Source organism: Myxocyprinus asiaticus, chromosome 30 (genome assembly GCF_019703515.2).
Source record: "Myxocyprinus asiaticus isolate MX2 ecotype Aquarium Trade chromosome 30, UBuf_Myxa_2, whole genome shotgun sequence".
Classification (NCBI taxonomy): Eukaryota; Metazoa; Chordata; class Actinopteri; order Cypriniformes; family Catostomidae; genus Myxocyprinus; species Myxocyprinus asiaticus.
The window spans coordinates 35,158,959-35,169,706 of NC_059373.1; the positions used below are offsets into that span (position 1 = coordinate 35,158,959).

Consider the following 10,748-nt stretch of genomic DNA (forward strand, 5'->3'; position numbering starts at 1 on the left):
CACCTACAAATGATGACAAAATGCAGTGACGTTTAAGTTCTGCCAATGTGTTCCTTTGGTGATATTTCTCCTGTTCCACATCTCTGAAATTCTTGATCTAGGAGAACTCGGCTGATCGAAGAACATTGATGATTGGTTAAAACTATTTGTGGGTGTGGTTTGGACGTGACGTTTTTACAATCATGTGTACCCACTAAGGAATTGTTACCTAGGTTACTGTCATTAAAACAGATAACTTTGAAACACATTTCTCAGAGATTGTGCGGAAGTATACTTTTTTACATGATTTGCAACACAAACTCTACAAAGACAGTGCGGCTACGACAAATGAGTGGAGAGAGATTTGAGTTTTTAAAAGTGGAAGGGGGTGTGACAAGTTTAATAAAGCAAAGAAGCATCACAGCACTAAATGCTGCAGTCCACGGAGAGAAAAACCTGCATTATTGGCTTTACTTGTGGCTGGAACAGTATGTTAAGCACCGGGACATCACCCTAAACTAACTACTTTTAAAACGACACCGCACTTAGTATAAACGCCAGCTTCGTTCACCAAGGGTACTTTTGTTCACCTAAGAGAGAAAAGTTTGGCTTCTTCTAAAGTATAAACCAGGATTTACTGTCCACAGCAATCCATTTTACAACTGAAGTTATCAATCTGTCCATGATAGACTTTAGGAATGTTCACACAGGACACGTTTTTTTTGGACTGTCTGTGCTATGTCTGTTTGTCTACGTACACGTGTTGGACAGACACATTTGGAGCATCTCAGAGTGGTTGCATTGTGTTTCACTGGTTTTCAGCATCTCGTGTAATAAACTCACAGTATTAATCGTGTAAGAAACTCACAGACGATCATGTGTAAAGTTAAAAGCAATGAAATTTTGAAAAACATGTCTCAAGACCCTTTTATTTATCTGTCAAGCTGTCGTTAAACCTCCTTACTTTGATCCGCTATTGGTTTGTTGTCTGTACAGCTGGAGCTGTGCTTACTGCCCACTGCTAACTGGGACTCGCAAAAACTTGAAGGTGGCACTTCAATCTTGAATTGCTCTGTTAGTAAGGAAATTCGTTATGGACTTTATGTACTGTCAGGGAGCATGATTACTTCATTTTAATTTCTTAACATGTTATTTTTATAGAATTTATTGCACTAAATTAACATGTTAGATCAACAGTCTTAGAATCAACACCTATTCAGCAACTTGGTGGGGTGTTGCTACCCATTTCACATGTGAAGAAGTTAGCCAATGACATGAAAGATCATTTACATATAAATCTTAAAGGTACAGTAGCAAAAATGGCCTGTTAAAAAAATATTTCGGGTTTAGTACAAGCACAATCGACAGGCAGCATATGAGGCAGAATGTTAATTACCACAAAAAAAAATGTTTTACTTGTTCCTTTCCTTAAAAAAAACAACACACACACACAAAAAAAAAAAAAAAACAGTGAGGCACTTTCAATGGAAGTGAATGGGCCCAATCTATAAACATTAAAATACTCACTGGCTGTGTCTCGTTTGGAAGGCTGCGTCCTCCGGAGGTCGCATTTGTCGGCCGCATACGTCATTGACGTCTCGTTTCAGAAAAGCGAGTAGGATACTTCGAATGCAGCCTTCGAATGTGACCTTCTTTCACGGGAATTCGGAGGATGCATGAGGTGTATCCTTCGTGGGCACTCACAACCCACAATTCTTTGCTTCAACGGAAATGTCTAAAAAAAATGACGCCAATCTGCCCGTAAATATCATGTTCAAACGCAAGGAATGTTTATTCCCAAGTTGAAGTACCTCAGTAGATGGGTACAGAGTATATAATATGTATAATTATATTAATATATAATTAAAATAAAGTATTAGACTAAAACTACACCATCTATTTTCTTTTCTCTTTTCATCATTATAACTCTCCTAAAATGTACCTCATACATTCCCTTCCAGAGGGACTTTGTTCCCTTCTCACTCAAAGTGCTTGCACTTGTTAAAGAGTGGAGTGCTGTCATAGCAACCATGTTACCTTCTGTTTCCGTTTGTCCTACGAAGGCCGTCTCGTTTAAACGAGACTTGTTTAAAGGAGGATGCTCGATATACTGCAGCATTCAAAGGACGTGTCCTACCTAGCATGCAGCCTTCCAAACGAGACACAGAGGTTTCAAAAAATTTAGTCACAAAACAGATAATGTGTGATAACATGATTTTATTGGGATTAAAATCGCTTACTAACTAACATTTTTTGTTTTATATCCATTTTTACAACTTTTTACAAGTCATGGTGACATAACCGTGAAACCTAAAATCTTAAAATTATCGTAAAAACAACGATTTAAACAACTTTTCAGCTCAAAGTTTTAACAGAAGAATTAAATGGTTTGTTCACTCAAAAATGAAAATTCTCTCATCATTTACTCACCCTCATGCCATCCCAAATATGTATAACTTTCTTTCCTCTGCAGAACTCAAATTAAGATTTTTAGAAGAATATTTCAGCTCTGTAGGTCAGTACAATGCAAGTTAATGGGTGCCAAATTTTTTAAGCTCCAAAAAGCACACCATAAATCCATACGACTCCAGTGGAATAATTAATATCTTATAAAGCGTTATAATAGGTGTGTTAGAAATAGATCAATGTTTAAGACTTTTTTTACTAAAAATGTTTGCTAGTTCAATGACGAGGGTTGAGTTCAAACTGCCTCTCACATGACGCAAACGTGAAAGCCTCCTCTGCATAGATATTCATACGTAGATACCTTATTAGCAGCTGTTTCAATGGACTGTGAAACTATTTCCACACAAAAGCAGTTTATGCAGCAGTCTGAGCAAGGAGCTCAGCCTGAGACATCTCCTCCTGTATTCAAACAGCTCTCCTTGTTCACCGTTTCAAGATGGCACCGCAGTTGACGTATCCAAATCAGCCGAATGAGGCATCTATGTACAGTTATACTCAAATGTTTGCATACCCTGGCAGAAATTGTGAAATTGTCTTTTATTTAAGGATAGTGATCATATGAAGCCATTTATTATCACATAGATGTTTGGCTCCTTTTTAAATCATAATGATAACAGAAATCACCCAGATGGCCTTGATCAAAAGTTTACATACCCTTGAATGTTTGGCCTTGTTACAGACACACAAGGTGACACACACAGGTTTAAATGGCAATTAAAAGTTAATTTCCCACACCTGTCACTTTTTAAATTGCAATTAGTGTCTGTGTATAAACAGTCAATGAGTTTGTTAGCTCTCACGTGGATGCACTGAGCAGGCTAGATACTGAGCCATGGGGAGCAGAAAAGAACTGTCAAAAGACCTGCGTAACAAGGTAATGGAACTTTATAAAGATGGGAAAGGATATAAAAAGATATCCAAAGCCTTGACAATGCCAGTCAGTAATGTTCAATCACTTATTAAGAAGTGGAAAATTCAGGGATCTCTTGATACCAAGCCAAGGTCAGGTAGACCAAGAAAGATTTCAGCCACAACTGCCAGAAGAATTGTTCAAAGAAAAGAAAAACCCACAGGTAACCTCAGGAGAAATACAGGCTGCTCTGGAAAAAGACGGTGTGGTTGTTTCAAGGAGCACAATATGACGGAACTTGAACAAAAATGAGCTGCATGGTTGAGTTGCCACAAAAAAAGCCTTTTACAATATGCCCGACAACACTTTGACACGCCTCACAGCTTCTGGCCCACTGTAATTTGGAGTGACGAGACCAAAATAGAGCTTTATGATCACAATCATAAGCACTATGTTTGGAGAGGGGTCAACAAGGCCTGTAGTGAAAAGAATACCATCCCCAATGTGAAGCATGGTGGTGGCTCACTGATGTTTTGGGGGTGTGTGAGCTCTAAAGGCACGGAGAATCTTGTGAAAATTGATGGCAAGATGAATGCAGCATGTTATCAGAAAATACTGGCAGACAATTTGCATTCTTCTGCACGAAAGCTGTGCATGGGATGCTCTTGGACTTTCCAGCACGACAATGACCCTAAGCACAAGGCCAAGATGACCCTCCAGTGGTTACAGCAGAAAAAGGTGAAGGTTCTGGAGTGGCCATCACAGTCTCCTGACCTTAATATCATCGAGCCACTCTGGGGAGATCTCAAATGTGCGGTTCATGCAAGATGACCAAAGACTTTGCATGACCTGGAGGCATTTTGCCAAGAAGAATGGGCAGCTATACCACCTGCAAGAATTTGGGGCCTCATAGACAACTATTACAAAAGACTGCACGCTGTCATTGATGCTAAAGGGGGCAATACACAGTATTAAGAACTAAGGGTATGCAGACTTTTGAACAGGGGTCTTTTCATTTTTTTCATTGTTCCATGTTTTGTTTTATGATTGTGCCATTCTGTTATAACCTACAGTTGAATATGAATCCCATAAGAAATAAAAGAAATGTGTTTTGCCTGCTCACTCATGTTTTCTTTAAAAATGGTACATATATAACCAATTCTCCAAGGGTATGCAAACTTTTGAGCACAACTGTATGAATATCTATAGTCCTCTTTTGTAAACAACACTGCGCTTCCTTATTTTTTCGTATTTCACACATCAGTTCTCGCTTGAACTTGCCAACGTGCTTACGTCACTCAAGAGGCAGTGTACGTTCAACCCTCATACTTTTTTTGTAAAACAAGTTTTCAATATTGGTCTGTTTCTAACACACCTATTATATTGCTTCAGAACACATTAATTAAACCACTGGAGTCGTATGGATTACTTTTATGCTGTCTTTATGTGCTTTTTGGAGCTTAAAAAATGTGGCACCCATTAACTTGCATTGTACTGACCTACAGAGCTGAAATATGCTTCTAAAACTCTTCATTTGAGTTCTGCAGAGGAAAGAAAGTCATACACATCTGGGATGGCATGAGGGTGAGTAAATGATAAGATAATTTTCATTTGGGGTGAACTAATCCTTTAATGTAGATGCTATATTAAAATTACAAACTTCACATTTCTGCCTTTAAACCCTCCAAAAATGTGCCCTATTCACTTCCATTGTAAGTGCCACACTGTAACCTCCATTTTTGATCTTTTTTAAAGAAAAGGAGGAGCCATGTATAACTTCATTACTAAATTTGTTTGGTGCAAGAAATTCAAGGTATATGTGTGGTGTAGAATATGGCTTCTTTAAACTTTACCTGTTAAATATGTGTTCATTTGTGTACTATACTTTTGTGTATGATAAAGAAAATACAAGAAAGAGAGACTTTTTGTGTAATAGTTGCTTGTTCAATCTGAGACCTAATGATACTCTAAGAATACTCTGAGGAAGAGAGAATCATCCATTTAGGGAACAGGGACAAGATCATACAGCATACAGTAGGTGTTCCTTCTCACCTGTTCTGTCCTACATAGAACATTATTTTTGACTGCTTCAAATGGGACTTTTAGGACCGCACTTTACAGTATATGAACTTCTTACATAATAGGCTGATCACACAATTCTAGACATGCTTAAAACAGTACGTTTTAATAATTTACACTAATTTTGAGCAATAGTAAATGTGACGCTTGCCTTAGCAAACACCACCATTTAGGCAGAACCCATTTAATTAAAGCAGCTGGAGTGATGAGTGGGTTTACTGTTAACATGACTTGGCTAAGTCACCCTGTGCAGCTGTGTAGTAGGGCAGGTGTGTATCTAATCTCTTTATAAAGCTTCTTTATTGCATAGGCGTGGGAAGTAGGGGTGCTGGGGGTGCTGCAGTACCCCTGTCGGTGTTGCAGCACCCCCTGTTAAGTGCTGTCAAACTGTCATATTCTGTGTTAATCTCATTAACGAAAGTAATGACGACAATGTTAAATGTCCGTCCTTCCACAGCACCCTCTGTTCAAAATCTGTTCCCATGGCCTTGCTTTATTGGACTCTCATGATGAACTACTATAAAATCAAAGCAAACAGAATTGAGTGCAAAGCTATGATTGATGTTTAAAGGCCACTGAGAGCCATGAGAGTTGTCACAGGCTATGTTTGGGATGTATTCTACAATTTAGATTAATTACGTGATCATATATGTTTATTTCAGAGTGAAGAATACTCCTCTGCCAGTGAAAGTGTGCTCCACGGGGGTCCATCTACACATGAGCGGTAAACAGAAGACCATCACTGTGGAGACCAAGCCAGGACAGACTACTGCAGACTTCAAGAAGAGCCGAACAGGATTCACCTTACTGTTGCCCCATCAGTAAAACAGCATGAGGGAAACAACAAAGACAAGTATTTACCCATACAATCAGAGATGGGGTCATAAGATGTTTTCAAACAGGATTGGATATGTCTGTATGGGAAGAAATGCTTTAATGCATTTTGCAATTGCTTTTTTTCTTACCCAAGTACACCACAGTCCTCCTTAAGAAATGCACTTTGTCATTTTAATAATCCTCTGTCTTAACCAGAAAAAACTTGACCATAGTTGATGCTCTGTTATTCTGCTCTCCCTCCTCTCATTTTATTTTTTGCTCATGAAATAGCCATGTAGTGTTGTGTTGTGTCTTTTATATCGAGGCTGAACTATTGTAGACCTTGTAATAATGATATTTGATTATTTATCTACATTTCAAAGGGGAAAGGCCTTTGCACTTTTCATAACAATATAGAGTGTATTCTTATGTCCTCTAAGATGGTATTTTGTCATGAATGTAAATTTTTACTTTAGAGATGTTACCAATTTTTTCATATGTTATTGCTTTCAATTTTGTGATAAATGAGAGTATTTAACCAAGATAGATCTACTGTACAACTCCTCTGTTCATGTATTACAATAACAGAACAACTGGATTTGTATGTTACTGTGCTGTAGTAGTAATGTGTAAACAGATGAGTGTTTGTTGCTTATTAAATTCTTTGTACATTGTCTTTTTATTACTTCAAAACAGCATGTAATTAAATCATATGAGGGCCTTGTGATATTAATATTATGGTATTAAATTGAATAATTTAAAATGAAATTGAATTATTATGTGGTTGTTGTTGGATTCACTGTCATTTTACTGAAGAATAAGGCATCATTTGTGTGGATGTGTGTTTGTGTGGATCTAGGCATTGATGATACTCAGTTCTGACATACTGTCTTACTGTTACTCTGTTTGCTGTTCTCCGTCTTCCACTCCCCTGCTGCGAGCATCTCTCTGTTTGTGTCTGCTTGTGTGATTTGCTTCTTTGTTTCATGATGCTTCTTTGCATGCACCTGTCTGTCTTTTGATTTTAGACTGTGTTTTTTGCAGTTGTTTTTATTTGTTGTCTAAAAATGTATTTTTTTTCACACTTTTTACTGTCTAAATTGTTGTCAGTTTACATTTGGGTAGTTGACATGAAACATCAAGCAGTGTCCTCCAGTGCCATGCTGCACTTCATGTAAAACTATTTTAACCTGAAAATGCATATGCTACTTCACTCCCATAAAATGCAAATAGAAAGGTCCCAGGTGAAATCTAGATGCTTGTTCTTTATAAAATGACTTCTTTTTCTAGGAAAATTGAGTGTAATGATAATTTGATCAATAATTTACATTTTAAAATAGGAGATATTTTTATATTCAAATCTGAAGAGTTTCACACACAGAAAATGGAGCAGAAATTTTAGATAATAGTGTAAAAAAATGTATTATACTGTATTTGCTATATAACAGAAATATGAAAAATAGCAATTTCCATGTTCGATGGTAACATACGAAATGTCTCAACAACTGTACCCACACAAACACGTACATATAAGTTTAATAGACTTGGATCAAATGTTGTTTTTTTGTATTTTTGTTTTTATAAAAACTTTTTTACTCCACATTGCTATAATATTTTGCTTTATTGTTCGGAACGGTTAGGTACTGAAAAAAAAGAAAAGCTATTGCCATTGTGGCCTTGCTGTGAGCTAGGCATCTGCCATCAGGTTGCTCCATTGGGACTAACCCTGTAATAGGTATAATGCCATGCACTTTGTATAAAAGCATAGGCTTTAATATTCTTGCAGACTACACATAACTATTAACATGAATACATTATTTAACATATTTGTAATTATATAACAGATGGAAAATGAAAATAATAAATGCTGCAAAACAAGTGTAAAACCAGTGTTAAGTATATTTAATACCATAGTAAGCACATATTGGTCATATACGACCCACATACATATGTATTCTAGGGGAAGTGATGCAAACTTTCTTATAACTTAAAAACTAATAAAAACTGCATTTCTAAAAAGTCACTTCACATGGTCAAAGACACCTTTATTGAAAATAAAGTCTTTCTTTATTGAAAGACCACTTTTATAAAATTATTTAAAATTGCTGTATAGTCAAATATTTTGACTATACAGTAATTTTAAATAATTTTATATAAGTGGTCTTTCAATAAAGATCAGGAGCTGGATTGCAACCACTCATTCAGGTTTTGTGCTGAGGAGCCGAGACAAGGTCCCGGCCATTTCAGCAGACAGTACAGCGATGTGGCAAGAGGGACACAACGTCTCTTTCCTCCATCAGGGAACGGAGGTTACAACAGTAACCAAGACGTTCCCCTTCTGTCACTCACTCGACGTTGTGTCAATGTAGTGATACTAGGGGTCCCTGTAGAAAAATGCCACAACAGCTGGACCGTGTTACGTGAACTGCCAATGTAGGTGCAAGCAAGCTGCTGCGTGCGTAATAGAAGGTGCATCAGTCCGAACGTAACCTCCCCCAATGCCCCACAAGACGTCATGTAGTTCCCCACATCCCAGAGGGGAGGAAGCGACATAACTAGCGTGGGAGCAGGCCGCACCAGCCGCTGCCTTTTCTCTCTATGTTTTCTCTCCACAGAGTATTAGATTCAGCTGGGGCCATCGAACGCTATTACACATGCCGGGGAAGGTGTTCTTTTCCTTTCCTATTATTTCAGGGAGAAAAGACCCAGCGGAGACCACATCCTGCCCAGAGGGGAGGTAACATGTGGCAATACATCACGTGGGCTCACCAGCCACACATGGAAGAGGCACGGTGGTAGGTCCTGCTTGGAAGGGGAGGAGCTCTACAAACACAGCGGCCGGTGCCCGAGGGAGACGCGGGTCTGCCGACAGGGAGACCGTACCGTGGAAAATAAATCACAGGGGGTTACCAGAGTAACCGGCACCTGTGGAGCACCTATCCCAGTAAAGGGCATATTAGTACCCGTAGTGGGTCCGGCTGCGAATTCCTCTGCCGAATTTGCGAGCCACAGGGCTAGGGAGGAAGGACATCCAGGGTTCACGGTTCGTGAACTTGCATGGGAGAAGAAGCGTACATCTTCGCCTCACAGAGGGGAAAGGCACTATACGCAAGTGATACAGCCAGCCAGCTGTTCCGTATTACCAAACTTACCTGTTCGTACCTGACAAAACATGGGACGAAACCGGCTCAACCCGGAGATTGTAAAATCTCGCAAAAGTATTGGGTGTTGCTCAACCCGCTGCTCTGCAGATGTCTGCTAGAGAGGCACCATTGGCCAGTGCCCACGAGGATGCCAGACTCCTTGTGGAGTGTGCTCGTATTCCCAAAGGGGTGGGCACGGCCTGGGCTTGGTATGCCAGAGCGATGGCATCCACGATCCAGTGGGCAAGCCTCTGTTTGGAGACATCATTCCCTTTCCACTGTCCGCTGAAGCAGACAAAGAGCTGCTCAAAGCGTCTAAAGCTCTGCGTGCGATCCAAGTAGATGCGCAAAGCATGCACCAGACACAGCAACGACAGGGCTGGGTCTGCCTCCTCCCGGGGCAGCGCTTGCAGGCTCACCACCTGATCCTTGAAGGGGGTTGTGGGAACCTTGGGCACATAGTTCAGCCGGGATCTCAGGACCACATGAGAGTCTACCGGACCGAACTCCAGGCAGGTATCGCTGGCAGAGAACACCTGCAGGTCCCCAACCCCCTTGATGGAGGTGAGCGCAATCAGGAGGGACATCTTCAAAGAGAGGGCTTTCAGCTCAACTGACTCTAGCGGCTCAAACAGGGCTCTCCGAAGGCCCAGGAGGACCACGGAGAGATCCCATTAGGGAAAGAGGTGTGGCTTAGGAGGATTCAGCCTCCGGGTGCCTCTCAGGAACCTGATGATCATGTCGTGCTTCCCGAAGGACTTACCATCCACTGCGTTGTGGTGTGCCACTATGGCGGCCACATACACCTTGAGGAAGGAGGAGGACAGCCGCCCCTCCAGCCTCACTCGCAGGAAGGAAAGCACTGAGCCGACTGCACATCTCTGGGGGTCTTCACCTCAGGAAGAACACCAACTTGCGAACAAACGCCACTTCAGTGCATAAAGCTGCCTCGTAGAGGGAGCCCTGACCTGAGTGATCATGTCTACCACTGCTGGTGGTAGGCCACATAGGTCTTCCGCGTCCCATCCAAGGGCCAGACATGGAGGTTCCAGAGGTCTGGGCGCGGGTGCCAGATGGTGCCCCGTCCCTGAGAGAGGAGGTCCTTCTCAGGGGAATCTGCTAGGGAGGGGCTGTCACGAGATCCAAGAACCAAGTCTGAGTGGGCCAGTATGATGCCACGAGGGTGACCTGTTCCTCGTCCTCCCTGACCTTGCACAGGGTCTGTGCAAGTAGGCTCACTGGGTGGAACATGTATTTGTGCAGCCCCCGGGGCCAGCTGTGTGCCAGCGCATCTGTCCCGAGATGGGCTCCCGTCAGGGAATACCAGAGCGGGCAGTGGGAGGATTCACAGGAAGAGAACAGGTCTACTTGTGCTTTGCCGAATCGACTCCAAATCAGCTGGACCACCTGGGGGT

At 41.1% G+C, this 10,748-nt stretch overlaps 1 protein-coding gene across 3 annotated transcripts in view; it reads left to right on the forward strand.

Annotated features, from left to right (window-relative positions):
• The window catches only part of LOC127421200 (unconventional myosin-Id-like), a 96,538-nt gene extending 89,268 nt beyond the window's left edge, over window positions 1-7,270 (forward strand). For all 3 annotated transcript variants that reach the window (XM_051664045.1, XM_051664043.1, XM_051664044.1), the window contains exon 22: window positions 6,037-7,270. In XM_051664045.1, coding sequence (XP_051520005.1) covers window positions 6,037-6,199 — 163 coding nt within the window. In that variant the 3' untranslated portion in view covers window positions 6,200-7,270. The remainder of the gene's footprint in view (window positions 1-6,036) is intronic.
• The last annotated feature ends 3,478 nt before the right edge of the window (window positions 7,271-10,748 follow it).